The 27,915-nt window shown below is 51.8% G+C and overlaps 13 protein-coding genes across 13 annotated transcripts; 6 read left to right on the top strand and 7 right to left on the bottom strand.

Moving 5' to 3' along the window:
- Positions 1-901: 901 nt before the first annotated feature.
- On the bottom strand, positions 902-2,821 carry BDR25DRAFT_210102 (quinate permease; the record flags this gene model as incomplete). Its single annotated transcript, XM_033684630.1, has 4 exons — positions 902-1,169; positions 1,280-2,263; positions 2,316-2,540; positions 2,631-2,821. 4 exons carry the CDS (start codon positions 2,819-2,821, stop codon positions 902-904), a joined length of 1,668 nt encoding a protein of 555 aa, XP_033553399.1.
- A 1,350-nt stretch (positions 2,822-4,171) lies between these two features.
- On the top strand, positions 4,172-6,241 carry BDR25DRAFT_277784 (uncharacterized protein; the record flags this gene model as incomplete). The annotated part of the gene is made up of 2 exons (XM_033687632.1): positions 4,172-4,662; positions 4,780-6,241. The coding sequence occupies 2 exons, from the start codon at positions 4,172-4,174 to the stop codon at positions 6,239-6,241; spliced, it is 1,953 nt and encodes a 650-aa protein (XP_033553400.1).
- Positions 6,242-6,610: 369 nt separating this feature from the next.
- Positions 6,611-7,218, bottom strand: BDR25DRAFT_309933 (uncharacterized protein; the record flags this gene model as incomplete). Its single annotated transcript, XM_033691122.1, has 4 exons — positions 6,611-6,786; positions 6,836-6,936; positions 7,010-7,081; positions 7,136-7,218. The coding sequence occupies 4 exons, from the start codon at positions 7,216-7,218 to the stop codon at positions 6,611-6,613; spliced, it is 432 nt and encodes a 143-aa protein (XP_033553401.1).
- A 251-nt stretch (positions 7,219-7,469) lies between these two features.
- BDR25DRAFT_300517 (uncharacterized protein) lies at positions 7,470-7,959 on the bottom strand. Its single transcript, XM_033689393.1, has one exon. It carries the CDS (start codon positions 7,944-7,946, stop codon positions 7,782-7,784), a length of 165 nt encoding a protein of 54 aa, XP_033553402.1. The 5' UTR covers positions 7,947-7,959; the 3' UTR covers positions 7,470-7,781.
- A 1,323-nt stretch (positions 7,960-9,282) lies between these two features.
- BDR25DRAFT_339537 (family A G protein-coupled receptor-like protein) lies at positions 9,283-10,966 on the bottom strand. The gene is made up of 3 exons (XM_033693400.1): positions 10,337-10,966; positions 9,793-10,283; positions 9,283-9,745 (listed from the first exon to the last, which is right to left on the bottom strand). Exons 1-3 carry the CDS (start codon positions 10,550-10,552, stop codon positions 9,532-9,534), a joined length of 921 nt encoding a protein of 306 aa, XP_033553403.1. The 5' UTR covers positions 10,553-10,966; the 3' UTR covers positions 9,283-9,531.
- Positions 10,967-11,714: 748 nt separating this feature from the next.
- BDR25DRAFT_67392 (uncharacterized protein) lies at positions 11,715-12,265 on the top strand. The gene has a single exon (XM_033698908.1). The coding sequence runs from the start codon at positions 11,831-11,833 to the stop codon at positions 12,116-12,118; it is 288 nt and encodes a 95-aa protein (XP_033553404.1). The 5' UTR covers positions 11,715-11,830; the 3' UTR covers positions 12,119-12,265.
- Positions 12,266-12,295: 30 nt separating this feature from the next.
- Positions 12,296-13,537, top strand: BDR25DRAFT_321983 (low-affinity zinc ion transporter-like protein; the record flags this gene model as incomplete). The annotated part of the gene is made up of 3 exons (XM_033692003.1): positions 12,296-12,452; positions 12,502-12,617; positions 12,668-13,537. The coding sequence occupies 3 exons, from the start codon at positions 12,296-12,298 to the stop codon at positions 13,535-13,537; spliced, it is 1,143 nt and encodes a 380-aa protein (XP_033553405.1).
- Positions 13,538-13,922: 385 nt separating this feature from the next.
- Positions 13,923-14,721, bottom strand: BDR25DRAFT_210741 (uncharacterized protein; the record flags this gene model as incomplete). The annotated part of the gene is made up of 2 exons (XM_033684663.1): positions 13,923-14,340; positions 14,519-14,721. The coding sequence occupies 2 exons, from the start codon at positions 14,719-14,721 to the stop codon at positions 13,923-13,925; spliced, it is 621 nt and encodes a 206-aa protein (XP_033553406.1).
- Positions 14,722-15,745: 1,024 nt separating this feature from the next.
- BDR25DRAFT_277799 (uncharacterized protein) lies at positions 15,746-20,059 on the top strand. Its single transcript, XM_033687633.1, has 2 exons — positions 15,746-16,437; positions 16,575-20,059. The coding sequence occupies exons 1-2, from the start codon at positions 16,244-16,246 to the stop codon at positions 19,735-19,737; spliced, it is 3,357 nt and encodes a 1,118-aa protein (XP_033553407.1). The 5' UTR covers positions 15,746-16,243; the 3' UTR covers positions 19,738-20,059.
- Positions 20,060-20,220: 161 nt separating this feature from the next.
- Positions 20,221-21,352, bottom strand: BDR25DRAFT_331326 (mannose-P-dolichol utilization defect 1 protein). The gene is made up of 2 exons (XM_033692621.1): positions 20,683-21,352; positions 20,221-20,574 (listed from the first exon to the last, which is right to left on the bottom strand). The coding sequence occupies exons 1-2, from the start codon at positions 21,280-21,282 to the stop codon at positions 20,302-20,304; spliced, it is 873 nt and encodes a 290-aa protein (XP_033553408.1). The 5' UTR covers positions 21,283-21,352; the 3' UTR covers positions 20,221-20,301.
- A 588-nt stretch (positions 21,353-21,940) lies between these two features.
- Positions 21,941-23,938, bottom strand: BDR25DRAFT_339542 (MFS general substrate transporter; the record flags this gene model as incomplete). Its single annotated transcript, XM_033693401.1, has 4 exons — positions 23,397-23,938; positions 23,105-23,290; positions 22,168-23,058; positions 21,941-22,116 (listed from the first exon to the last, which is right to left on the bottom strand). Exons 1-4 carry the CDS (start codon positions 23,878-23,880, stop codon positions 21,941-21,943), a joined length of 1,737 nt encoding a protein of 578 aa, XP_033553409.1. The 5' UTR covers positions 23,881-23,938.
- Positions 23,939-25,271: 1,333 nt separating this feature from the next.
- Positions 25,272-26,473, top strand: BDR25DRAFT_339543 (mitochondrial peroxiredoxin PRX1). Its single transcript, XM_033693402.1, has 3 exons — positions 25,272-25,408; positions 25,464-25,823; positions 25,875-26,473. Exons 2-3 carry the CDS (start codon positions 25,477-25,479, stop codon positions 26,212-26,214), a joined length of 687 nt encoding a protein of 228 aa, XP_033553410.1. The 5' UTR covers positions 25,272-25,408; positions 25,464-25,476; the 3' UTR covers positions 26,215-26,473.
- Positions 26,474-26,690: 217 nt separating this feature from the next.
- On the top strand, positions 26,691-27,745 carry BDR25DRAFT_331328 (uncharacterized protein; the record flags this gene model as incomplete). Its single annotated transcript, XM_033692622.1, has 2 exons — positions 26,691-27,194; positions 27,585-27,745. Coding segments are annotated over 2 exons (663 nt in total), but the record flags the coding sequence as incomplete, so codon positions are not given.
- Between the last annotated feature and the right edge of the window lie 170 nt (positions 27,746-27,915).

Genomic DNA, 27,915 nt, shown 5'->3' on the forward strand with positions numbered 1-27,915 from the left:
TACGAATATTTCCTTTGTTCTGCATGATATCCCTTCTATCTCTACACCTAGAGCCTAATCGGTGGCTTCAGCGTCGATTACATATGTGGTAGTTTCTGTGGGGCTAGACATCTCATTTCTTCCTTTGTGTGTGTGGGTGGGTGGGAGTTATGGGTGGGACCGCGTGCAGATTTTGGATGATGTTGAGGAGTCTGGCTGGATGCCTGTTCTCTGACGGATCATAGCGATTGTACGTGTATGTGTACTTTATGATACCCTACCGAATCTAGAGCGCTCAAACTTGCAGCCTTTGGTTGAAATGATCTGGCTTGTGTAATGAGTTATGAGTTGGGATGAGTAAGAGGAGAGTGAGTGAGCGGGTGAGTGAATTAGGATAAGTGAACGAATTGAGGTAAATGAGTGAATTAGAGTAAGCAAGTGAATTGGGGGAACTGAATTAGGACAGGTGAGTGAATACATTCGAACGAATGAGTGAATTGGGAGACTTTATTTTGAGACGACGTCCTGTTAAGTGCAGGCTGATATCTACTATACATCTACTATACAGAGTCATGACAGCTCGTAATCGAGGACAGAAAACGCGATCCTATTTAACCCTCTACTTGACTCTAGATAATAAGCTCAAGAGATGTTGAAGCCCGCTTGGATGTGCCGTGGTAGTCACGCGATACTATACAAAACACGTCGCCTGATGAGTAGAAGTTGGGTGGCCATTATAAACATGCGATCAACATCTCTGTAAATTTATGGAAAAAGACTCATGCAATTGAGATAAATTCCGAGCAAAGCTCCCCCATGTGCCTGCCTCGCCAGCAACCACCGCTTTCCTGCTATCCTCTCTCCCTTCACCGTTCCCCTCCCGACCCCCTCACTCTCCAACATCTAAACAACCCTCCGTCCCTCAACCAAGCTTCTTCCCCTGACTCCCCTCGCCCTCACCCACAATCTCCGTCTTCTCAACCTTCGCAACTTCCTTCCCATCTAAACCAATCTCGGTCGTGGGCACAGCGTGAGCATGCGCCTCGCGATCTTCTTCGAGCGTCTTCACAAGTTGCGTGACGCCGAAGAGATCGTCCATTTTCTCGAGCGATAGACCCTTTGTTTCAGGGATCAGGAACCATACGAAGAAGAACATAGTGTAGCAGAAACAGGAGTAGATGAGGAAGGCGCTGTGAATGGTTAGTCTTAATCTTCAAAGGTATTTGATTCGGAGTAATGGAAAGGAGGGGGAGTGGTTTGGGAGAAGGAATGAGGAGAACTGTAGGGCGATGGAACATACCCATAACCGTGGCTCCCAACCGTCGCAAGCATATTCGGCGTCGCTCTCGCAACCACGAAATTAAACAACCACTGTGTCGCCGCCGCAATCGCAACATTCAAACTCCTTAACCTAGCCGTCGGAATCTCGCTCACATAGATCCAGCACACAGGGCCCCAACCAAACTGGAAGAATCCGGCAAACAAGAATATACAAATCAATGCAACGTATCCCGCGGGAGGCACATCAGCGCCTGCAACCGGAGGCTTGATACGGACGTACAGACCAATGTACAACATCGCCGTGCCTTGCGCAATCGACGTCCAAAGCAGTGAGCGCCGTCTTCCGAGAGAATCCGCAGCGAAGAGAAGGAAGCAGGCACACGTCGTCATTTTAACGACCCCATAGATGCCCGTTGCGAAGAGATTCGTGCTATTTCCCTTGATCCCCAAGTTCTTGAAGATCTGCGGCGCGTAGTAGTTGATAGCATTAGTGCCAGTCATCTGTTGGCAGATCATCAGACCAATGGAAATCAGAGCACGCTTGCGGTTCCCGGGGATGGTGAACATTTCTCTAAGCAAGTCTTTTAGCGAAGACCCGCCGATCAGCATGCGTTCGTGTTCGAGCTGCTCCGAGATGTCGTGGAGTTCAGCCTGGATGTAGGGGTGGTCTTCTGGGAGGTTTCGGACGCGGGAGAGGGTGGATGACGCCCGTTCCCATTTGTCAGCTTTGGCGAGGTACCGGGGAGACTCGTTGTTCAGAAACATGCAGACAGCGAGGAGGACGGCGGGGAGGGCTTGGAGGGAGAGCGGGACGATGTAGACGGCTTTGCCATGGATGTGCAGGATGGAGCCGTAATTCACCCAGAAGGCGAGCATGGTTCCAGAGGCAATGAAGAGCTGATAGATACCGGTGAGACCGCCTCGGATGGCTCGAGGCGCGTTCTCGGAAATGTAGAGGGGAACAACCATGGAGGCACCTCCGACGCCGACGCCAGCTACGAATCTGATGGGGGATTAGTTGCGTTCGCCGTCTTTGGGGACGTTTGGAGACATACCTTCCTATATACATGCATGCTACGCTTCCCGAGCTGGCGGCTTGGAGGATACAGCCAACAATGGTGATTAAACCATTCATGATCAAACTTGTCCGTCGACCCGCCTTATCCGCAACCCAGGAGGCTATGAAGCATCCGAGGAAACATCCAGCTTGGAGCGTAGAAGCAATGTTCGCAGATAGATTGGCTTGTCCGACCTTGTTAAGCTTATCCAGTCCGTATTCCCTAAGGGGATCAACGAGAGTCAGCCTCCCGTCTCAAAAATCCAACATAAAGATGGTCATTATTTGGATGGAGAGTTGGGGGATTGCATACTTCATGAACTCAGGCAAGATCAAGACACCGCCAATGGTCCCAATATCGAACCCAAACAGCATACCGCCGAAGCAAGCGGAGCAGGCGAGCAGGAAAACACGCCATCCATAGATCTGGGGAGGATCTTGCTTCATGGCATCATTCTTGATGATCCTGAAGAGGAATCGTGCTCCAAGCCCGGCCTCCGCCATGGCGTAATTGTTCATTGTGGATTGCGCAACTGAAGCCATGGTGATGAGGGTTGGGGTTCAATTGCCCCGCTTCTTCGAGGAAATGGTAGGCAAGCAGGCGCGGAGCGTCCTGTTTAGCAACAATGCCGTCAGGGGTGATATGATTTGGACTGCTGGAAGGATTTGTTAGACAATTGGTGTGTTTCGAAGGAAGATGTTGAAAGTCGCCGGCAGAGCTCAGAAATGCCCACTGTTGACGTATAATCGGAATGCCCCACAGGACGATATCGGTGACAGCTCTACCTACATATATTTGGCTTGCTGAATAACAAGAAACCGAATACTTAAAGCAAAGACTTGCGTTCAAGAAAGAAAGGAACCAGAACAGTGGAAATCTCTCACTTACCAGAATCTCGAAGTCGTAAACGAGAAACAGCCGCCTGATCAAAGGGAAAACCACGCGCACCTAGGTCCGATTGATTGAGTTTCCGTACCGGGCCTGTATATAGATGAACATGCTGGCCTAGCCCTGGTCCTAGCTCGTCCTCTCCTCACCTCACTTGGGCACACCGCAAGCTGCAAGCGACGGCAGCCATCGCCGCGGTTCCACCTCCATACCCCATCCAACACTAACACAACCCCAATTCCGGGTTCGCGTTGATCACCATTCAGGCCAAGACCGAGCATTGTCGTTCATCCATCGAATGAGGTCGCAGACGCTCTCCTTCTAGAATGCTGGGGCTGTTGGCGCGGGCGCAAACACTACGGCTTAATTTGTGGGAAAATGGTCGACATGGCTTGATGCCAAGAGAGGAATAGTTCTTCCATCATGGCGGTGGCGGCCGTGGCATGCTTGTTGTGTCACCATCTCATCTCTTCTCCCTTGCCTCTCCTCCACATGTTGGAGCGGCCCCGGACCGAGTCTGGTAAGAAGTGGGAGGTGGAGGCTGGGGAAATGTCGTTGGATAACGGCGCACTTTACTGCAACGAGTTAGGGCGAAGATGGGCTACGGTTGATTGCATTTATCCGTGGTTGGCTACTTCGGAGGAGAGGATGGGCCCACTAGCCACTGATAGATGGCCGAAATGTATGTAAATAAACGCAGGTTGATTAGAATCAATCGAGGCAAAAGAGCGTCAAGCTGCTGCCATATTTTGCCAATTGACGGTCCTGCATAGCAACTAAGTTTATAGAGAGGACCGTACGTGGCGAGTGAGGACCAAAAAGCCACTTCATCTGATCATCGATCTTCAATACGAATTCGAGCTCTTGCTGTGAGAACAGAGCAGTCTGTCACACATCTATCAGCCATCCACGATCCACGGGACAATTATTCCACCAGCCCAGGAATCACGAGGGTTTTGGAAGGAATGACAGCGGCCACCGCCAACGCCAACCGCGCGTTCCCTCTCCATCCTTTCTCCACGAATCCACTGCTCACAAGAGACGATGTTGTTGCAGCTGTCGCTTCTCTGCTCGACCCTCTTGCGGGCGGCGACTCCCCCCTCCACTCCATGGTAAAAGTAGGCTGCACTGGAACACGCTTCGACGAAACCGCCGCCCAAGTCGAAGGCTATGCACGTCCACTCTGGGGTCTTGCACCTCTTCTCGCAGGCGGTAGCAAGTATGCAGGAACAGATCGATTCGTGCAAGGCCTAGTGGCAGGTACTGATCCAGAAAGTGAAGAGTTCTGGGGGTATATGGAAGATCAAGATCAGAGGATGGTGGAAGCATGTCCAATTGGATACACGCTTGCGATTGCGCATCAAGATTTCTGGGATCCATTAACAGACAAGCAGAAGAAGAATATCGAGACCTGGCTGGGCAGTATGAATGACAAGGATATGCCGAATACGAATTGGTACAGTGCACTCTCCATACTCCAGTCAATACACATGCACATGCACATGCACATACACATTCAATTCCCAAAATTCGAACTCCAAGATTGCAAAACGTGATATTGAGACCTGCGTAGGCTCTGGTTCCGCGTCTTTGCCAATCTCGGACTCGCCAAAAACGGCGCTACATGGTCGAAATCACGTCTTGAGGCCGATATCAAGCAGCTCAATACTTTCTATCGCGGGGATGGCTGGTCAAATGACGGTCCCGAAGGATATCGTCAAATGGACTACTACTCTGGGTCATTTGCTATCCACTATCTCCAGTTGTTGTACTCAAAGCTCGCCGCAGAGACCGATCCCACGCAGGCAGAAGAGTACAAGAACCGAGCTCGGATGTACGCTCTGGACTTCTGCCACTACTTTGACCCCGAAGGCCGAGCCATCACATTTGGCCGCTCCCTGACATACCGCTGGGCGATGGTGGCATTCTGGGGTTCAGTGGCCTTTGCAGATGTCGAGCTCCCTGCACCTCTATCCTGGGGCGTAGTACGGGGAATCTGGCTCCGGAACCTTCGATGGTGGACATCGCAGAAGGACATCTTTCAATCCAACGGCATGCTCAGCATCGGCTACTCTTACCCCAACACCTATCTCGCCGAGAACTACAACTCTCCCGGCTCCCCCTACTGGTGCATGCTGGCATTCGCTCCACTCGCACTCCCAGAAACCCATCCTTTCTGGGCCTCGAAAGAAGAGCTTCACCCCTTCGCCGACCAGCGTGTCTGCAAACCACTCCCCCATCCCCGACACATCGTCGTCCGAAGCGGCGGGCACACATTCCTGCTCTCTAGCGGGCAGTCCTGCCACTACGCGCTCAAAGCCACACAAGCCAAATACGGGAAATTCGCATACAGCTCCGCCTTCGCATACTCGGTACCCACAGGATCCTACACGTTAGAACAATACGTCCCTGAATCCTCGCTCGCGCTGTCCGACGATGAAGGGGAGATCTGGAAAATGCGACGCGCCCACAACGGCGATTCTGAGATTGAGAACCACGACGGCGTTCCTGTGCTCGTGTCCAGCATGAAGCCGTGGAAGGATGTGGATGTGCTGACGTACCTGGTCCCGCCGGCTGAAGACACTCCGAATTGGCATCTGCGCGTCCATCGGATCAGGACTGGGCGAGATCTCATGACTGCGGAGGGAGCATTTGCTGTCTGCGGTATCCGGGAATCTGACGGAAAGATCTTGGCTGAGCTGAATGAATCTATTTCTGAAGGTGGAAAAGTAGATTCGTCAAGTGCGTTTGTGGCGTCCAGGTCTGGCGCTGTGGGAATCGCCGAATTGAACCTTGGCGAGAGGACAGGAAGCATTCTACTGGCAGACGCGAATTCGAATCTGGTCGAGGCGAGAAGTGTTCTTCCTACCATCCATGCAGATTTGCTAGCGGGTGATGAGGCATGGTTTGCTACGGCCGTCTTCGCCATGCCTTCGAGCGTTGAGGGTTGGAAGGAGAAGTGGAAAGCTGGATGGGAGAAGAAGCCTGGTATCCCGAAATGGCTTCTTGATAGGATTTCCGGAAGATGGGATTGAGGGTAGGGAAGGGACCCAAAAGTTTTTGAACGGATGAATAGATTGCCGCCATCACAGATGCACCGCTTAATAGGAGTCAATCATAAGGACTGCACCAGGACGCTAGATGCTACAGTGTTGGTATTTAATATTCCTGGTCACGTTACCCGTACACAAGCCGCCCAAAGCCGTGCTCTCACGCAGAATCTGCCCCTTTTGGTGACGCCAATGTGAAGACCATCAAGCCCATATGCTATGTTTTTGTTTTTTGTTTTTTGTTTTTGTTGTTGTTATTGTAGTGGTTTCACTGTGATGGAATTTGCCCTAGAGTTGCCCACCCCTAATCTCCATAGTGTATAGGGATGCATCGTCCATGATTGCTCATGTCGTCTAGACGTCCTTGATGGGATTCTCGTCCTCCTCGAGAATGCCCTTTTTGATAAGCTCGGTTGGTGAAGGTCGATGCTGCAAGCCTTTTTCAAGACTATCAGCTCGCATGTGGCGCTCGAGTTCTTTCTGGTGGCCCTGCAGCGCAGGGGCGGCAGAGGAGTCAGGGAGGATGTTGCCTGAGAAACGATGGGTTAGCTCGGTACATTGACGGCGGGGAGAACTCACGCTCGACCAAAGTCTCGCGATCCGGACGGTGCGCCAATCCCTTCTTCAAGTTATCCGTCGCACGCTGGCGCTCCAGCTCGAGAGCTTTCGACTGCAGTGCCCTAAATGCTCATATGTATTAGTAAATAAGCTGGTCACGAGCTTCACCAGCTCTCTCTTTACGCCGGGACGTACGGAGCAGCATTTGTATCCAAAAGGATGTGTCTGTTCTTCAGGTCTTGTGCTTCGGGTCGGTGTTGCAAATGTCTGTTTCTCTATTAGACGTCTATTATTGTTGCATGTTACGAGGTTGAAACATACTTCTCCAAGCTGTTGCGGCGTTCGATGCCTTGGCGGACGGGGGAGATGGGAGTCTCATCGATGGGGCGTGGCTCTGTGGTCATGTTGACTGTTCGCTTGCAAGATCCGTGTGTTTTGTTTGATTGTAAAGGAGAGAAGAAAAGTAGAGGTTGAGGTGAGCAATGTACTTGTGGTGTGGCTGCGCAGCTGGCTTGTTTGGTTGCCCCGCATCGCTCGACCTTGATCCCTGCAAACGGGTGACCAGGACAACCATCACGAGATGCTATCACTCCAGAGCAGCCAGACTCTGGTCTTGTCCGTTGGTGTCATGAGATTTGGATGCTAACCTACGACAATGCCGTTTACTTTACAGAATCGATGCATGAAAATATGCCATTTTTGATGCCCCCTTGCCGTCCAAACCCTTGACAGAACACTGAGAGAAACGCCAACCCATCACCACCATCCACGACCTTATCCACATCTTCATCCCCATGCCCGCTCCACTCACGTAGTACTCAAGCCCCAGAAGGAATAGCTGCATTACGCCGTGGGAACTGGAATGTGGACTGGCCGCGTCTTACATGCTGTGACAGTCTCTCGAGCAACACCTGGGATCGTCGTAGTAGTTTGGCAAGGCTACAAGAAGTTAGTCTTATCCAGGGGATCATAGAAGAATGGACACCAAGGCAATAGAATGAGGCAGGTGGCTTACAAGCCCAAGCCCAAAGAATTTTGTCTGCAGCGTGCAGCCCCCGCAGTCAGTGTATTCAGTCTTGGTCTTAGTTTGCTCGTAGAATGTGCAGTCAACTTCGAATGATGGCTGTTTCATGATGTTGATTGTGCAGGTTGGCTCTGGAGGTGGGACGATTGGCGAAGAGAGCCTGGTTGATGTTAGATTTGAATGTACATGATTGAGACTTCCATGGTACGAACACTGCACGCAACAGCGCCGCGAAGGCTATCATCTGTGTGGATTTCATGGCGAGAAGAAGGAGGGATAGGATGGTATGAGGTAGTTGATTCGTTCCAGCGCTAGCGATATTGAGTCGTGGTTTGCAAGCGTGTTGATAGTGGTTGGAAGAGCTTTGGAACGCTGTGCTGGTAGTCTCGAGGGTTGACTCTGTTGAGAACAAGTCTTGCAGGCTTCAACAAGAAGGAAGTGACAAGTAAGACCAGTTTTGTCAAGAAGAGAAATCGTGAGTAGTCCTTGCTCTTGGTAGAAGCCACCAGAAGATTCATTCCAGCCTTCATATATAGACACGATCCATGTCACGCAACGGCACGACACCAGGCGCACAGATGCCCTGTTTTACCCATCCCTCTCCCTTCTCTCACCTTCTGCTCCCTTAGTTTACGAACCGCGCCATGGGGTGCGATCCAACAACCCCATCATTTGGCATATGGGCTCGGAAACTGAGCGCGGCTTACCCGGTCCTGGCGAGAGGACAAAAGCGACGCTTACACGAGGAGACAAGCTTTCCAGAACAGAGACTAAAACCTGGGGCCGCGTAGCGTGCGTCTGTGCCTAGGGAAAAGATAAATGAGAAAGTCTAGAATTAGGGCCGTCCATATTGAAAAATAAATGAATGAACGGATCAAATGAGAATGGGAAAACTTTGGCGTGGCACAGGACCGAGAGCGGATATGAGAACAGACCACAAAGGATGCATGGGAGGAAATAGCCAACACGAGAGCGAACGCCTGTAGTCAGTCAGACAGTGCTTTGTTGGTTGTCAAATGCGCGTTTACTGTTGACAGAAAGAAGGACGCCGGCCAAGGAGCGAATGGTGAAGAAGATGAGATTCAAACACGAGGATGAAATGGCAAGCGAATCCATGTGTTCCGATTTCGCAACCCAGGTAATCCGACCCAGCTTCACACCCTGGTCAATGACTTTATCCTTTAGGCCTCCATACGACGACTGTTGCTTCCCACTACATGTTTTCAGTGCCGTTCCTGCATGTTGACAATACAATGGAACATGACACACGAACATAATTTATGGCAACAATCCTTGTCTTAGATTATCCCTCGATTCTAGCATCATGTCAAAGATTTTGCATTTGCTTTCTTGATGTTGCATTGTGGGTGCCAACATGAATTTCACATTCCTGCTAACATGTTGCAGCGTTCGGTCAGTCAAATATAGTTAATATTCACTACAGCGAAAGTCTTTCGGAAAAGAGTGTCCAATTATTATCCTCCATGAGCTTTTAGACGGAACAATGTCTATCACCGCACCAAATTAGAAGGGGGGATTTGTTCAAAAGCACCTTTCAAGCCCTTTCAACGCCATCCAGGGGGGAAAGGATGATACAAAAATTGGTGAAGGATAGTAGAGACTTCGAGCACTTTTTCCGCCTTGTTTGTTCCCAATTTATGCCGCCATCTCGACTGTTTCAATTCTGGGCGATTTACGCTCCATCATCGTCAAGACGAAGTGAGCCCTCTCGGTCTAGGCCGCTTGACCAGAAGCCTTTCAAGTCAATATTAGTCTCTGGCATCTTTGCATGAGTGAAGAGGAGCCAGAGACCGAATATGGGCTTTGCGAGGACGTCTAGGACAGCGTATGCAATGATCTCGGCGTCGACAGACATCTTCCTGGAACCGTCTGCGATGCCCCAAACACTGCGTTTGTTAGTAGGGAAAGAGTACATATTGGAGGCTGCACTTACATTGGGTAAGCAGTCCAGACAACTATGGTGAATCCGGCAATAGCGAAGAAGAATGAGGCGACCTTTTGACTCTTGGCTGCAGCCTGAGCTCGTCCGTTGATAGCAAGATGCCAGATGACCACTAGGTAGGCAATGCATGCGATAGCGTACCAGCCCCACTTTTGAGGAGTTCCCTCCGAGCCAAGTGCAGCGAAGAGGCCGGTCAAGATCATGATGATGTCTGCAACGACCGCCATTAGGATGTGTGCTCCACTGAGACCAGCCAACAAGCTTAGGTCAAGGAGGAGAAGAGGTGTCGTCAAGCTCCAGTCGACATAACGCGCCCAGAACACTTGGCGGTATATATCATCATATGTGTCTGGAACGTGGTTGTGGGAGTGGCGGACTCGAATGTGCTTGTACGACACTCCATGACCAGTGGCCATTGCGAAGTAAGAGATGGCAGCAAAGGTAGTAATGAGAGTCGTGATGACGTGGTAAAGCCGCTTAGACTATAAACATGTCAACTGCTGTCAAGTTATAGGGAAATGGATGAAGCACGTACCACAGGAACCCTCCATGACATGGCAGCAAAAACAGCTGAAGCAATGACCATGATCACAAAGACCACCCAGAGCGTGGTCTTGCCATCGTGGTGGGCATGTTGATACTCCGGGAGATCGGGCACAACACTTGGGATGGGAGCAACTTTGGTGGGGGAAGCTGTTGGCAAGAGTTGCCTGCTGGTCTTCATCAAGATTTCGACGGGATCAACGATCATTTTGATGAATTTTACGTTGTTGGCTATGATGAAGAAGGTTAAGGGCGAGGAATTGACTGAAGAAGCAGAGAGAAACTGGTTTATAAGGAGTAGCTGCAGGCAGCTGCTAAGAGACGTAATTTCCAGTCACAAGATTCGAGGCGCGATGAACGTATCCCTAAGCTTACCCTGGACAAGCTTGGTTGAAGTAGCGGGGTCAATATCAATTACATCATCTGTTGCCTCTTTATCCCTCTTCAATAGCCTCGTGCTACTTCAATTGGACGGCTGCAATGCGCTAGGAGCTCCTCTGATGACGAGGGGCTTGCGATCGAGTTTCGTCAGAACGCGAGAAGAAAAGGAGTCATGACGGGTCTTGTATTCTCGTTAGTAGCCCGAGCTGTCGACGCCCTCAGAATTTGCAGCATCCACTCCACATGAAGGAATTGAAGAGAAAAAAAAGATCAAGTTCGAGAGATAGCGATGTCCACTTTTCCATGGACCTGGCAGAATTCCATCATCATGCGGCACATGACGAACGCCGATCGAATGCACCACACACTTCCCGCTAACTGGCTCGACTCGAGTCTTGCCAAATCCTGGAATACAGCAGATTAACGCCTATTCCAGAACATAAACAGGGGACGATCTGATCTGTTTCGCTCGTTGCTAGACTTCAGGACGCAATCATGAGAGTGAAGCCTTCTGCCATAAATCGGAGTCCGGGACCACCGTATGTGCCCACCACATTTCAAACCTGGACACCCGGAGTATCAATAATCCGGTCGCATGTGTGTGGCCATTTGGATTCTATGGGGAGTTCAACCCCTGCTGCTGGAAAATGAGAAATCGGATCAGACGAAGAAAAATAACAGCGATCGAACCGTCGACGCCCGGGTGCAGCCGTCTTCGTTCCGAAACGCTGCAGGAGGCTAGATTGATAAAGAGTGGATGCATCCTATGTCTTCCAAGCACCGCAGGGTATCTGCTCACTCCGAGGGTCGGTTTTTCGCTCGACGGCACAGAAAAGAGCTTGGGAGTTAATGATTTCGTAGAGAAGGGATAGCGAGGATGAGAGAAACAGCAGGAAGTCTCAGGGTTTGGGTTTTCTGCTTATCGCTCGTAAAAGAATGCCACTGATTCCAAAAGAAAGTCCTCTCAGGCTTCGACGCACGGTGCAGGAGATTCTTGGCGCTGCCAGATCCAGCAGGACTTTATCCATGGTTGTCTTCCGCACTCGAGGCCACAATCGAAGCAGCGTCAGCTTTCCAGGAGAAATTCGCGAGTTGAATTGTTAACATGCATTGCCGTATCAAAGCTTTTGCGCAACATTTTGAGTACCGGCGTCAACTCCGCCGGAAACAGCGGCGTCTCGCCAATAAGCCTGCTGTCCATCACAGTACTCTCGGAATCCATGCCTCAGCCCTCGTTTGCGCCCTCCACCCAGCTCACGGAGTCCTTCTTGAGGGTGTCCATCAAGTACTCTCGATTACGCATCTCGATGCAATAAGAAGAAGCTCACTCGCCCCTTCGCCCTGGTTCCCCAAGCCCGAACCTGCACCCGACCCAGCGCTCCTACTCATTTAGTTCACCTGTCACCCACACTGTTGCGGGACAGCAGACTCGCAATCGCAGTGTCATACCCGGCTGGGCATTACAACTTCTCAGCGGCTATCTTCTCCTCAAAGACCATTTCCAATCAAGGCTTTGCCTTCCCTGTCACCCTGTTATAGCATACGGCACCACCAGGATATTCCGGCGGCAATGGTCCTGCCCTTGGACTTGGCACATCTCCTTGTGCGGCAACATGACGGAACTGAAGAACCGTCCCCAGTGAACTGTGAAACTGGCAACGGCTACGATGGGCGGATGGGAGTACGTATCTCCGCAGTGTTTGTCATTTTGGTCGGCTCTATGCTCGGTGAATTTGTAGTGTCCCTCGACTCTAAATATATCCTGATCTTGTTTAGGCGCCATGTTTCCAGTCTACGCGAGAAGACACAGTGGACTGGGAGTTCCCGACTGGGCGTTCTTCGTCGCTAAGTATTTTGGTTCCGGTGTTATTATCGCCACGGCTTTCATACATGTCAGTAGCGAGTCCTACCCTTGCCACACATCTGTCTTACACATTCACAGTTGCTCGCGCCCGCTAATGAGGCCCTCGGTAATGGGTGTCTCACAGGTGCCATTACAGAGTACCCCTGGGTGGAGGGCATTGCTTTGATGACGATCATGCTCATGTTCTTCCTTGAACTCATGACAATGCGCTACGGGAACTTTGGCGGCGAACACTCACACTCACACGGCCACTCCCATCCCTCAGCTTTACCCCAGGGCAGTAACAGCGATGACATCAGTCTCAATTCGCCCAAAAAGTATGAGACCCGTGGAGAGAGTCCTGGTCACGGCCACCATCATACTCCTGGCGAAGATCACCTAGGCCACGCCAGAGAGCACACTGACAATGCCATTGTCAACCCTGACTGGCTGGAACATGGCATTGTTCCAGAGACATACGCTGCTCAAATCACAGCCATCTTCATCCTCGAATTTGGCGTCATTTTTCACTCCATCTTCGTCGGCCTCACACTTGCCGTCGCTGGCTCTGAGTTCGTAACCCTCTACATTGTCCTCGTCTTTCACCAGACCTTTGAAGGCCTCGGTCTCGGATCAAGACTTGCCACTGTCCCGTGGCCCAAGTCTAAGAGATGGACACCTTATATCCTCGGCTTCGCATACGGTATCTCGACTCCCATCGCCATCGCAATAGGCCTCGGCGTCCGCAACACCTATCCTCCAGAATCAGCAACAACGCTTATCGTAAATGGAGTCTTCGACTCCATCAGCGCGGGTATTCTAATCTATACTGGACTCGTGGAGCTTATGGCCCATGAGTTCATGTTCAGCCCCTATATGCAAAAGGGTCCAATAGGCAGGTTACTCAGCGCTTTTGTGCTTATGTGTCTTGGTGCCGGGCTCATGGCTCTTCTTGGTAAATGGGCATGATATTCGATATACCTATGACTAACTTTTACCATGGATAGTTGTCTGGCTATGATGGATATGTTCTTTTAGTGACTATTTGCGCTTTATAGTATTTCTAATGGTGTTGAAATAGAGGGAAATTGGAATCCTTGGGACTCTGGGGATGGATGGGTTGGGTAAGATGGAATACGGTTCGTGCGATATACCTCTTATGAAATGCAAGAAAATTTCCTCCGACAGCCATGTTGTGTTATCATGTGATCGGACTTCACTGCGGCGAATAAACGCATGCCACAGCACATAGCCAGGGTGTAGTCAATCCATACCAGAATCAACGAGGATACTAAGAGGATACTGACTGCTACCTTAAATCAACCCAATTTCAAGACCCTATATACACATCCATCTACACCCTTCCTTCCCCTTCCCCCTCCAGCAAGATCTTCAACCCCCTCGCCTGCGCCTCAAACCCTTCTTGCAACCCCTTGCCATACAAATCCCTCACTGTACCCGCCACAGCCCCCGAAAACACCTCCCGGCTTTCATACAACACCACCCCGTCTCCAAGACCACTAATCGCTTGCCATCGTTCCGAGTCGAGCAACGTAGACGGGGAAACGTACTTCCAGGCGAGACGACCTAAATTAGGTTGCATGTGTGTGATGTTTTCGAGGGCGAACTGGGCGTGGAGGGGGTTGGCGGGGGTGGAAGAGGTTACGGGGAGGGGGAGAGGGGGGGTTTGTACAGAGAAGAGAATGAGGTGGTTTTCGAGGGGTTGTTGGGCTGGGACGGTCAGGTTGTCGGGGGTGATTACGATCGCGGAGCTGAATGGGGTGAATGATCAAATAAGCGAATGATTGGGTGAGATTGGGTGAGATTGGGTGAGTGAGTGAGTGAGTGAATGGGTTAATAAATAAGTAAGCAAGTGAATGAATATGTAGGTTACGGGGTTTGGAGGTATGTAAGTGAGGGAGGGGGAGGAAAGAGAAAGGGGCGAATTACCGGACAAAGGGATTCCAATCAGGGTAGGAGGGGAAGTTTGTGAGCGCTTGCCATGTTAAAGAGGTGGTGGTCTTGATTTCTATGCGAGTGCTGACGGTGAAGATGCCTGGAGGAACGGAGGGGAGATTTGAAGATTGGGAGGTAACAGGCGGTATTGCACATAGGAGAAGGGGAGCAAGAATAGGGAAGACGAAGGACTTCATAATGAGTGCGAGGAAGTGATTCATACCGATAAGCTTAATAATGGAGTAGTGAAGATGCTGAATATATATGCAATTCAAAAATCGACAAGCCAATGATCAGCGTCGGACATGGACGTCCTCGGTTGGGTGCAAAGGTGCAACAATATGTTCGCTTCCAGTTCATCGGAATGAGCCCTGCCGGCCCATCAGTGGGAGAGCCGATCATGGGATAGTGTCCAGAGTGGTACCTAGTTCCAAGCCTCGAGATGTTTACCAAGTGAGCGATGTAATTCAGAGCGACTGAGGAAGAGTGATGGGTCTGCCTTGTGTGTGATATGGACAAGACTCAGGGCCTTCTAGGCACTCATGGATCACTCATTTCATCCCGTCTAAGTAGCCTTTGGATCAAGACTGAGGCTTCCACACAACAGTCCTTACCTACACGACAGCACATGCATGGATGACAAGGGAGCCTCTAGTTCTTGTCAGAATGCAGTATCGTTTTATGGTCGTACTTGATCCTCGCAACAAACTCCCAATGAGTGTTTTATAGCAGGCGTTAACACTCAAAAGATAATGCCAGGTTATGGAAAGGGCAGTGGAATGACAGGAGCAGGACGCTATCGAGGGAGGAGATAAGAAACTCGGTAGAAACCATGTCGGGGGACTCAGACGTGAAGCTGGATGCAGGGTGATAAGTTATGGTGTGAGTAGAGACAGAGCACTGATAGGGTGAGTCAGGAGTGCCAGATGCGGAGAAACACGGCGGCGGAAAGCTGGAGGATGTCTGCTAGAGATAGCAACGGAGCACTGGAAGGAGCACGTTTTCAATCAGAACAGCGCCGTATCACGGACGGAGTCATCGAGAGGGCACTTCGTCGTGTATTGTGGAGATGTTGGGTCGTGTCAAGGGCTGAAGGCAGATTGCGCGAAGCCGCCCTTTGGTCCAGCCAGCTGTCTGCTGCTGCCGCACTGGGGGCTTGGCTGCAGGAGCTCTCGTCGTTCCTGCCCTCCAGCCTCCTGCCCCTCTCAACAGCGATAGAACCACGAACCCTGTCGCCCCGCGTCCAAAAGTCCCAACAGTTTTCCTCGTCTTCATATTTCATAGCGCCTGCGCTCTCTGTCCTCCAGGTCTCGCGCTCCGTCCTCTGCATTGATTGCGAGGAGCACGATAGCCGCCCTCGCGACTGGCAGAGCTCCCCGCGCTGCCCCGCAACTCCGCTCCGCTCTCCGTGGTTCACGACTGGTACACAGGAGGGCAAAAGGCCAGATCGATACAAGGCCAGGCACCGATATTCGAGTCACGACGTTGTGTTCACTCCCTCTTGCACGAGCCACAAGGTTTGGCACACGGGGCGTGGTCACGGCTCATGACGCAGCCCGCTTTGTCTGAGAGCCCTCATACATCTACTTAGACGGCGCCTTCCCCTCCGGCCCTCCACCCCTTCCGTATTGTACCTCCGTACCCCACATAGACTCCCGGTAGCACACTGAAGAGAGCCACTCACCGCGCACTCTCCCACTAGCAGTCAAGTCCATTTGAATGAGCCCATCGCCCGATCCCGCAGCCGAGCCTACGAACCCGCCCTCCCATCTCACGTACCTCTACCAGCACCACCGCAGTCGCACCAAGGGACTGGACAATCTGCAGGCCCGCGGTCGCAACATCTCGAGATATGAGCTGGGAAGAAGAGATAGGTATGGAGAGCGGGTCACGCGGATCTATCCCCGAGAGATGTGAGTGATATACTTGCGGCGCGCTTAGAGCTTCCAAAACCTGCAATCACGCTCGCTGTGACTTAGCATGGCAGCCGCGCGTTTGAGCCATTTCAATGCCCCCGTTTGCACTGGACGTCACTGACTCCCATGCGCAGAACAAAGTCCCCACCCACAGTCAAGCGGTATTCCTCAGCGTTGTCCACCGGACAGCCTACGTATAATGCAACGTCCACCCCTTTGATGTCGGCTCTCGGCGCGACAAAGTCAACCGCAGCACACTACACAAATGAGTGGACCAAGTCTCTGCCTTTCTTCGCAAACCCGTCATCACCGAACAACGCCATCAGCATAAACGGGTCACCTCCCAACTTCCACAATTCTCCGGGAGGTCGTGACGGGGTATATGGTCCGCACGGCATGTCAAACTCGCCTCCTGCACCTGGAATGCGTCCCCTGAGCCACCCCAATCACTACACGACCTTCGGTGGGAGACTCCAAGCCTCGCCTCATGAGTCTTCAGGAAGAGATCGAAGAGCTTCCATGTACTCAAATTACGGAGCACGACCGCCTTTTGCAACCAACCCCCCTCTGCCGCACCAGCCGCAAGCCCACTTTTATAACTTGCCCGATTTCGATCTGGGCCTGAACAATCCATCTGGCGAAGGCACCCTTCCCGGAGAAGGTGGCTATTATTGTGGGTTTGACACACTCAGCATGGCGGGAGATGAGGCATCTAAGCCAGCCGAGAATGCTTTGCTTGTTGGATATGAAGGTGGTATCGATGTTTTCCGAGTCGAGAGAGGGAGAATGGATATCGTTGGGCGTCTAGAGGGTCTCAGGGGCAGCACTCTGTGTGCCAAAATCCTTCCATGGACCTCTAGGAGAGACCCGCTCTCATCTTCCCGGCCCCTGATTGCCCTTGTAATTCATGGACCAATTGTAAACGAAGGCAGAGGCGGCAGCGGGTCTTCGTCCGTTATCGATGATTCCGCTTCCGAAACTCCAAGCCGCCCCACGTCAAGCAGAGGAAATGAATCTACGGGTAGAGTGACGAACTATCAAACGACTGTCGAGATCTACTCGCTGAAGGAGAAGCGAAGAATCGCCGTCCTGTATAAGAGTCCGCTGATCCCGGTCACAAGCCCCATCGATAGCCCAATGTTTGAACCGCCCCAACCAGCCTGCGAATTTGTGCTCGACGCCAAAGGCAAGTACGTTGTGGTTGCATCTGGTGCAAGTGGGGAGATCTTCATCTTTGCTCCCTACCTCAGAGGCCACGAAGAGTATCATGAACGATTTCGATGCATTGGCAAAGTCTGGACCTCGGTGCAGCTTCGAGATCGTGGAGCACATTCAAGTGCATCGAGTGCTGCTGACGGCGCCAGCCATGAGGAGACGGCGCCTGAACAGTATGGCGTTCCAGTCTTCTCTTTGTCTGACCGCTGGCTTGCTGTTACCCCTCCGGCTTCAACCACTCTGTTCCCCATTAATGGTGTAGCTTTAACATCGCCTCACAATGAGAAACCACCTGGTCTAGCACATCATACTGTGCCCCCTCAGCCCTCGCCGAATTGCGGCGTTGATGCACCTGAGGCAGCAAGTCTGATCAACCGACTTACTAGGGAGGGTACTCAGGTCGCTATCAAGGGTGCGCGCTGGGCTACTGAGAAAGGTATCCAAGCCTTCAAGAACTACATGAACAAAGGTTCCCAGGTGAATGGCAACGTGAACGGAGTACCGTATGGCGCAGACCCTATGCCACAGCAGTACTTTCCGCCAACTCATGGCCACAACCAGGCTCAGCCTCGGCAAGAAGCGACTGTGATTTCAATCTACGACCTGCAAAAGCTTCTAGACACTGAAGAGGCAAAGAACAAGAACGCTCTTCACGCAATCGTTACCATTCCTGCTACTCTGGGATGTAGCTTCTTGTCGTTGTCCCCGAGCGGCTTAATGCTCATGACTGTGAGCAAAAAGGGAGACTTTCAAGATGTTTGGGACCTCAAGCGTATCAACTTCCGCAGGACCCGTAAGACGACGAGGGAACAAGCTACTGGCCCGTACGTTCGCCAGGTCGCTCGATTTGCTCGCATGACTGTTACGAGTGTTGTTGATGTGGTTTGGTCGGCTCCAAGGATTGACAAGCTAGCAGTTATCACCGACAAAGGCACTGTACATATGTTCTTGATGCCCACATCCGCCTTCCAATGGCCACCTCCTCGGCGGCTTCGTAAATCCAACCAACCCGCAAAACTCAAGGAGGAAAACATTCCCCATGGTGGACGTGGCGGTGCAGTTGGTTCTGCTATGCAAGCCATCAACGGCGCCTCAAAGCCCTTCCTCAATGCTGTCCGCGCTCGCAACAGCAACAGCAACATGGGCCGCTTCCCATCCCTTAGCAGCCTTGGAATGACGCCTGCTGCTGGGGCTAAGTCTGGCAAAGCCGTTGCCGCTGGTGTTGGCAAGTCAATTAGCAGCATCCGCCACGCAGGCGACAACAAGCTCACGCTCCCCCCGTCTCCAAGCGGTGTCAAATGCCACAGTGTACGATGGCTAACTGGTAAGGGTCGAGGATCTATCGCCTTGGTGTCCGGGGGCGTTTTGCAAATTTACAGGGTCCAAATGCGTCCTGCGACTGGCAAAGGCAAATCTGCAAACGCCACATCGATCTCTAAGAAGAAAATTGTTGAGTTTGGTCTCACACCTGTTCGTAACACCCTTTTCCCGCCTGCTGTTGCTGCGCAGTTGTTTCCTACTCCTGGAGAGCCCGAAAACAATCACGATTTCCACGGGGAATGGCTACCACGCTCCCTCCCTCCTCGCCGAGGAAGGATTGGGCCAGGTGGAAAGAAGCAAGCTATGCTTGCCCTCGCTCCCCTGAGCTTCTCAGAGATCGAGACGAATCCGCCTTACCAGCCTTTCTATACTGATCGTAGAGTAACACGGTTCGTGTTTTCAAGACACACCACGGATGTTCATGGCGGCAATAGCGAATGGCAACCTCCAACTCCCGAGCTCATCTCCAACCTTCGCCACCAGAACGACGACTCACCATGGCTCTTTGGCCAGGATGTCGAAGCTACCCGTATCTCTCCTCCAGCAAACCAATCCTACGACTCTGGAGACGATGACACGATGGCTGGCGTTGCGGCGAGAGTGGAAAACAAACTCGTTCTGAGAGATGGAGAAGAGGAGGTTGAGCAAGTCGTTGTAACAACGAGACGGAGACGTGTGCGACGAGAAGGTGTTGAGGAAGACGAAGAAGGCTTCTTCGAAGATGACTGTGAGGTCCTCGATTTTGCCGAGGATAGAGTGTGAGCAGCATCTGTGATCCACTCTATCTTCTTGAATGTCCCCATCATTCCTTCTTTGTCACGGATGATGCTATATCAGATACCATCTTTTTTCAATTCCAGGGCGCGGTACAAGACTAAGTGGCTTGGGTCGAATCTGCTGGTCCGTCTGTGGTTCTTTCGCGGGTGCATGGAGGCGTCCTGAAGTCTACACTTCTTTGCTTTACGTTGCGTGCTTTTTGCATCGAAAGTGCGGATGGATGAGTGCTTTGTTAGACCGGATGGATATGGATATGAACCCGGTAAATAGATGTCTTCGGACTTTTGAATAAGAACGTAGTTACAATGTCGTTTATTGCGATTGATGATGGGGTTGTGATTCTCATGGTACGGCCCTGGTAAGGTGTTGTAGTCTCACGTCGGTGATTTTGTTATGTTCGACGTCACAACAGCGGTGATGAATTCCACCATCATCACCATCAAAACAGGCTGAGGATCACAAGCAGCACTAGAAGCCAAGGATGTATTACCATTACCTTAAGCAAACTACAATCTAGGATAAAAATCCCCGAAACAGCATATCAGGCCCTCATCCCCTCCGCCTAGTGCTCGGGCTCTTAGCCTTCTTAGCAAAGCCCGTGCTATTCACCGAACTGCTCTTCTCTCCGGCGGCAATCGACTTGTTGGGTTTCTTCGATACTGTCTTCTTACTCGACGGGCTGTTCCAGTACCATATCATTTGGAGCGCGAGGATAGCATTGAGGGCAAACCCCGCAATGAAACCGTAAAGGATGAGTGGGTCGGGGACTTCTTGGAGGGTGGTGAAGATGCGGGAGAGGGAGCCGAGGAGGTAGTTGAAGACCTATGAAATAGGAAACCGTTAGCATTGGGTCCAACGCTGGGAGAAATTTTTGACAAGTTTAGGAGACAACTGCTGGAAGGGGAAAAAACATAAGAGGAGGAAGCGTACCGCAAAAGCACTCAACTGCCCTGTCCCACCCTCCATCCAAATCGTCAAAATCTGCGGCGCTTTGCTCGCGACGCCCAGCACACCCGCAAACGCCTGCAACCAAGCCAAAGCCTTCACATCCACAACGTCCTCCCGAAACAATGCCGTCCCGGCCGCAGCCAAGCCAACGACCCACGCTGCAACGCCAGCCGTCTTCCCGCTGTAATTCAACACTAGACTCGCAATCACGATGTTCTGCGCAAGGATCAGCGCCGTCTCGCCATATGTGCTGAACGGGAATCCATGGCGGATGTTGTAGGAGAGTGAGATGAGGTAGCTGCTGCTTTCAAGCAAGTACGAGAGGAAGGAAACCCCCTCTGAGGACTGCGAGTTCAGGAGTTTGAGGAGTTGTGGGATTTTGACAATCGAGGAGGCCCCGATTATGCCGATGCCGAGGGCTTTAGAGATGGCAAGTTTGAGGCAGTCTGGGGAGGCGAAGGGGTCGATGTCTAGGATGAGGGTTTTGTAGCAGAAGGGGCCGAGGAGCGTGCGGCCGGTGTCGACGATAGGGGTAGGCAAATTGTGGGTTATGGGTTGGAGGGCTGAACGGAGGGCCTCCATTGTGACGGGTTCGTGAGACCTGCAGAAAAGAGGTGGCAAGCTAGTGTGAGGATGCGATGCTCGGTGCTGCTGGAGGGAGCTGCGCGTGTCTGACGCAAGGCTTCGCATGAGAAGGCAACAGCCGGAGATGTTCCGAGCACGCGGCGGAATATTTACGCTTCGGCGTTCTCGTTCTCTTCACTCCCGAGGTCTGAGCACTATCAAGTTCATGGTTCAAATCAAGTCGCCGCAGTAGGCATAAATATTTCTCAAATTTACTTTCCTATTCCTTGCCAATACCACATCTTCCCACTGAACAAGGGTATCAACCATCCAGCCACCTCTTACCGGAGGAGCCCTCCAAACTTTCGAAACGCGAACTCCTCTCCTCGCCTGCCAGTTGCTTTATTCGTCCTTCAGCTACAAGCGCAAGCGTGGTCCTATAGAATAGTTATTAGATCCAACGTCAGCCCGCATGGGAAGAACAATTCCGAAGACCTGATCCAGGGTCAGAGCTATGTTGTACCGCATTCATTCTCGAATATCCGCGGCGGTTGCATTTCTCAATCCTCTCGAGCAGAATTGTATGTCTGCAGTTTGAATGGTGCGCGATATCATTGATGGAGTCTCGAGTTTGAGTCCATTGGAAAAGCGTGCATTGCGACCGGCAGATTGAAATTCATTCATGAGCCTGTGCACTCGCAAACTTTGACCTCGCTCGGATCTTTGGCCCGTAGAACACTAGGATCCATGGCACCAGTGTAAGGAGCGTTCCTATGCCGCCGAGGAGACTACTTGCACCACCGTATGTCAAGCGATTGTACATTTGGGTTGTGATCAGCGGGAACACGCCACCTAACACGGTGTCAGTGATTGCTAAAGTCCAGTTGTCAGTACGAATCTTACCTAGCATGTTCCTGCAGAACGACTGCGCGGCTAAAGCTGAGCTAGCATACCGATGATAGGTATCAGCCAAGTAGTTGAAGACTGACAAATAAATCGCAAAGATTCCAACCGTGGCAATTGATACAGCGATGGTAGGCACAATCCATGGGATATCCGGAAACGACGTCCATCCAAACATAAATAAACCAATTGGCATGCATGCGCTCTCGATGCAAGCGAAGTACAAGCGGCCCTCTGGTGTGCTAGCAAGTTTTCCATGTGCCTTTGCAATCTTCTCCTGGTATATAGAAATGATTGTTGCGAATATCGAGCCCACACACATGGCAGCGAAAACTGCGTTGGCTTGCTGCAGACTGAAGCCATGGTTGTGTTGGAACACAAGGGGAATGGCGGCAAGAGTGAGGTAGAGAACCGCCCAGCTGAAGGACACCCAGAGCGAAAACCAGAATACAACCGGTTCGGTTAATAAGAGATGGAATGGCCGATATAAAGAGATTCCAATCATCTTGGCCAAGCTACTCCGCTCCTCGTCGGCCTTCACTTTCCAACGGATCCGTTGAGAAACCTTGGAACCGGGACAATTTGGATCCGGCATTTCGAAGCCGTAGTAGCCGGCCTCTTCTCGCGTCTCGTACCATTTGTTCAAAGCTTTTGCTTTCCGGCTGAGGAGTACACTGCCCCTGGTTTCCTTGAATATGACGGTAATCAACGCGACCATCACCCCACATGTTATCGTTTGCATGTAGAAGATCCAGCGCCATGTTATATTTTGCGCAATGAAGCCGCAAACAAGTGGACCCCAGCCGGTGCCGAAGAGGGCAGCGCCTGAAAAAAGAGCCATTGGGGTATTACGGTCTTCTGTATGGTAGATATCGCTGACCACGCCCCCAACTCCGCTTTGTTAGTCCAATGCGGACGATAGAAGCTGGAGACATACCCATGGTGGAGAATGTTGAGCCACCTACTCCTACAAAGAAGCGTACGACAAGCATGCCCGCGTATGAGCGAGTCAATCCGGTGCAGAGTTGGCAGATGACGAAGAGGATCCCAGAAACAATGAAAACAGGCCTTCTACCTTGGATTTCTGAGAACGGGGCAAGGACCATCGGGGCTACTGCAAATCCTAGTGGATGGTCAACAGCGGTCGATGAGCAAATGAAAGTAATTTAGGGTCATCATGTTGTACACCCTCAATCTCAGAGAGAAAAGCGAACTGGGGGAATACGTACCACTAGTGAAAGTTGTAATTCCTACCAACGCCGCCACATTACTCACATGCCATTCCTCCGTCATCTGGCCGACGCCTGGGCCGTACGCGCCCGCAGTAAAAGCTGTAAGTGCGGTGATAATACATGAGACCCAGATGATAACGTTCTTCCTGGTATTCGACCATTCGAATGGCGAAGTATACTTGACCAAATTCGGCGGTGGTGGAGCTTCTCCCTGTCCTTCTGATAAGGGATAGATTGTTGTAGGGCTTGGGAGCTCTGTCTGGAATTCCAAATAGTGATAAATAAATTCTCCCAGCTCTGGTTCTTCCTGATCCTCCTCCTTCTCACCTTTTTCTGGATACTTTTCAAAGTCTGCGATGTTGTCGGATGTGGGGCACTCAGGGTCCTGGCACGCCGGGTTTACCGTGCTTATTCCCGCAATGCTTGCATTGAACCCGAGTTGGGAGGAGGTCATTGGGAGCTCGAGTTCTGGGTCTGCCATGGTGCGGAATTGGCATGAGGAGGTATGAAACTTAGATATGAAAGACCTTAAACGTAGAAAAAGGCTCGAGGCTGTGTGAGGGGAAGCTCTGGAATTGGCGATGATATAAGGTCTGCTTTTGTGTTGAACTACTGACCCACAAGCGCTATCTTAGGGCCCCATTGGCACCGAAAAGCTGCACGATTAAGCAGCCGCACGCTTGTTAGTTGCAGAAATCGGGGACATGGTTGGTAGGTCCCCGACTTATTCACGGGAATACCTGCCAGGAGACATTCGCGTGTCGGGAATTGTGAGCTGGAGCTGTGATTTCGAAGGATTCAGGCGTTACTAATGACCGCCAGTTCGATGGGCTAGGTTTGAGGGAGATCCCCAGGGCGATCCACTCAGAGATCGTTCGGAGAACAATGCACAGGTTGATACTTCGTGAGGAAGGGTTTCGCTCTAAGGTAGTTTATATAGGCCGTATAAAATCAGTCCTCCGCCATATCAATGAGGTACGACTGTGCCGCATTGTTGTTGCAAAGTGGACGTTTCTTGGGGCTATCAGTTTCACCATACTTTGAAGGCTGGTGGCGCGTGAAGGCGGGTGCGGTTGGGACAATAGTGGCTGCACTTGGCTTCCGTTAAATGCGACGCTTAACCTTGCGCCAGGTTTCCATATGCCGTAACCACGGCACATTAGCAGAAGGAAGGAATCTTACTCCCTATCTCATGTGCCATCACATGAACCGGCATGAATACGGATGGACACGTGCTATGCATCGCAACATCGAACGTCCACAAATACGCCCAACCGACATCGAAGGCCAAAAGGGTAGGAGATACGCCGGGAGCGATGAATATTGGCGAGAGCTGGCGGCTCCACTCCCGTGGGTGTAGCTGGAAGAAATATGTTTTGTAGCCGGTGATGCCATCATAATGGTGGTAGACCGAGGCCAAGACGACTTCTGCGCTTATTGCAGCAAAAGTAATCATTCAATTCTCTAGGTAGAATGATTTCATAGAAGAAACGTCGATGAGTAAAATACGTGAGGTGAGTAACTTACTGGGCCCGTCTGTTGTCGGCAATGTTTTCTACACTTAGTTATCCTCGCTTTGATGATGAATCAATTTCTCTCTGTTGCTGAGGCCATCTCTTCCGAGAGAGGACGGCAGCTTATCCGCCCTCGGAACGGCAAACATTGGCACTGGTCCTCCGCACTGACCTTCATTATGGTACGATAATTGGCTTCAGAGAGGGCTCGGCGAACAATTCAGGCAGGATCTCGCTCATGGACTCACCTGGGGAGGAGGGTATTGCAAACGCAAAAGTCACGTGCACGCACGCAATTTCTCGCCATTCCCAAAGCAGCCCATTACTGTCCCCATCTTTAGTGATACAAAAGGCAGACGCAACCGCTCTCGATCTCCCTGAGTTCTCTTGTCCACTTCAATTCCTTGCTACATCCAAACCCTCTACTTCAACGGTTGTATTTCTCACCTCAGTTTTCCTTGCCTTCAAGTGCCCACGTCGAGAATTTATTTCAAGGTGAGATGCGATGCCCCTCCTGTTTGCATTGTTTGCACCCCTGCTGACTTACGAGAAAAAGCAAAACCATGGCTGAAGAACGAGCTGCACCCCTCCGTCTCGGTAGCATTGCCCCCAACTTTGATGCTGAGACGACCAAGGGCCCGATCAACTTCCATGATTTCATTGGCGACAACTGGGTAGTCCTCTTCTCGCACCCCGAGGACTACACCCCCGTCTGCACCACAGAGCTGGGCGCCTTCGCGAAGCTCGAGCCTGAGTTTACCAAGAGGGGCGTAAAGCTCATTGGTCTGTCGGCCAACACCATCGACAGCCATGAGGGCTGGATCAAGGACATCGACGAGATCTCTGGCAGCAAGCTGAATTTCCCTATTATTGGAGACAAGGAGAGGAAGGTGGCGTATGCATATGATATGTAAGTGAGCCCTCATCCGCATGTCCGACACACGCCTAATTCTGGTACCAGGCTCGACTACCAGGACACTACAAACGTCGATTCCAAAGGTATCGCGTTTACTATTCGCTCCGTCTTCATCATCGACCCCAAGAAGACCATCCGCCTCATCCTCTCCTACCCCGCATCGACTGGTCGTAATACTGCTGAGGTGCTGCGCGTCGTGGACTCTCTCCAGACTGGTGACAAGCACAGGATCACGACGCCCATCAACTGGGTTCCTGGCGACGATGTTATTGTCCACCCCAGCGTGAACAACGAGCTGGCCAAGGAGCTGTTCCCTGACTTCAAGATCGTTAAGCCGTACCTGCGGTTTACCCCTCTTCCCAAGGAGAAAACGACCGCGGCTTAAGGGATAAGCAGCCGAGAGGGTTGAAATATTGTGTGACTTATGCGTTCGGGTTTCTTCCCGTGGAGAGAGGCATAGCATGTGCGTTCAGGCGTTGTTGGGCATCGCTGCGAGGGTGCAATTTAAAGGGCAAAGCTGGAGAGGGGGTGGCTGCTCTAGTTAAGTGGAGTGTTTATGCTTCTAGAACAATGCGATCTTCGGATTGGAGATGGCTGGCCCTCGGTAGGGCTGAAACGGCGAGCCTTAATGGACTTTTAATACGACCAAATCGTGCGTGCACCCTAGTGAATGATGATTTGTCAAGCTAGGCTTGAAACCGTGCGCGGTCGCGCCAATCCGGCCCCCTCTAAGGTCCGAACTTTTGCAAGGGAACTGACAGCCTTGCCTTCATTCCAAGGTTCCAGGGGAACGGGCGAGGACTTGATATACTATGCCTTTGCTGGAACGCGGAGTTGTGCAACCGTCAAAGCTGCCCTCACCTCGATCCCACTTCGCAGCGTCTGTCGTTGATCCTTCACGTGTCCATCGGGCCGTCTCCGTCTCCCTCATTGCTCCCTTCTTTGTCCTTGTCCAAGAGGACCAAGCCAGCGGCTGAAGAGTGCCGCGGGCCTCCACATCCTGTCCTCTCGCGCACTGTCATTCGCGTGCGAGCAGCATCCACTCAGCTCTGCGAACCACAGCTCGCGCCCGCCACCACCCGTCCCTATTGCTGTGATATTTCAATATTGTTGCTCTTTATCTCTCCACCTGTCGCCGCGCTCCTTGCATTCCCCAGCCTCGCCTACGCGCCCGCTAGCCGCTTCCGGCCTGTGCCTCTGCCACGCTGCGTCTGCGCAACCTCACCGCTGCTGATTCCGCCGTTGCCTACCAAACACCAAACCACAGCCCACCGTGACGGCGACGCTCCTTTCCCCGCTGCGCTCCTTTGTACCTCTGCTGTCGTGTCTAACTATCTGAGTTGCGCGAGGCACCGTCTGCTCAACGTAAGGCCCGCTTCGTTCTTTCCTTCCGACCCCTCAATGCGTCCTAAAATTTCCTTTCATGTGCTGCGCATCCATGAACGGTGTACTCTGCAGATGGCCTGCTGAAGACATCCTGGTACCGCCGTACACAGTCGCACAGTACCTATATCCCCTTTTTCTGAAGTGCATCTCATGGCTCTCCTACTAAGCCCGAGTCTTGTGGTTGCATGCGAGATCTTGCGGGCGCCTCCTGTAATGGCAGATCGTCCTGCAGCCGCTGACGGGGAGGGTCGTCTGCGGTACTTGAAAACCACAGGACCATCCACATGGAGTCCCTTTTTGCAAATTCTCTTTCTCCATTCTGTATCCTTTGTGTCCACGCTGGTTTCATCACTAACATGCTTCCGTTAGGCGTCATCGCTTATCCGTCTGTGGGAGCGTCCACCACTCCTTCGGGTGATTCTCCGTCTATTTGGAAGAAGCCCAAAGCGTCGAGGCTCAAGCGCGCTCTGTCGAATCAGAGGAGACGCTCTCACGAGTCTGCAGGTTCCCTTACCCGCTCCTACCGCAGGGTTTATTCTCCGACTTCCTTAGGCATTCTCAGCATTTCCCCCCTACTATCGCCAATCATTCGTCATCTCCAGCGAGGTCCAAGCACGTTCCCATTGTTATCCCGCGCTATGTTCCGATTGTAGCACCTAATAGTTCTTGTAACTCTGCCGAACTCAGCTCCTGAGGACCT

This window comes from Lindgomyces ingoldianus, assembly GCF_010093535.1.
Source record: "Lindgomyces ingoldianus strain ATCC 200398 unplaced genomic scaffold BDR25scaffold_3, whole genome shotgun sequence".
Taxonomy (NCBI): domain Eukaryota; kingdom Fungi; phylum Ascomycota; class Dothideomycetes; order Pleosporales; family Lindgomycetaceae; genus Lindgomyces; species Lindgomyces ingoldianus.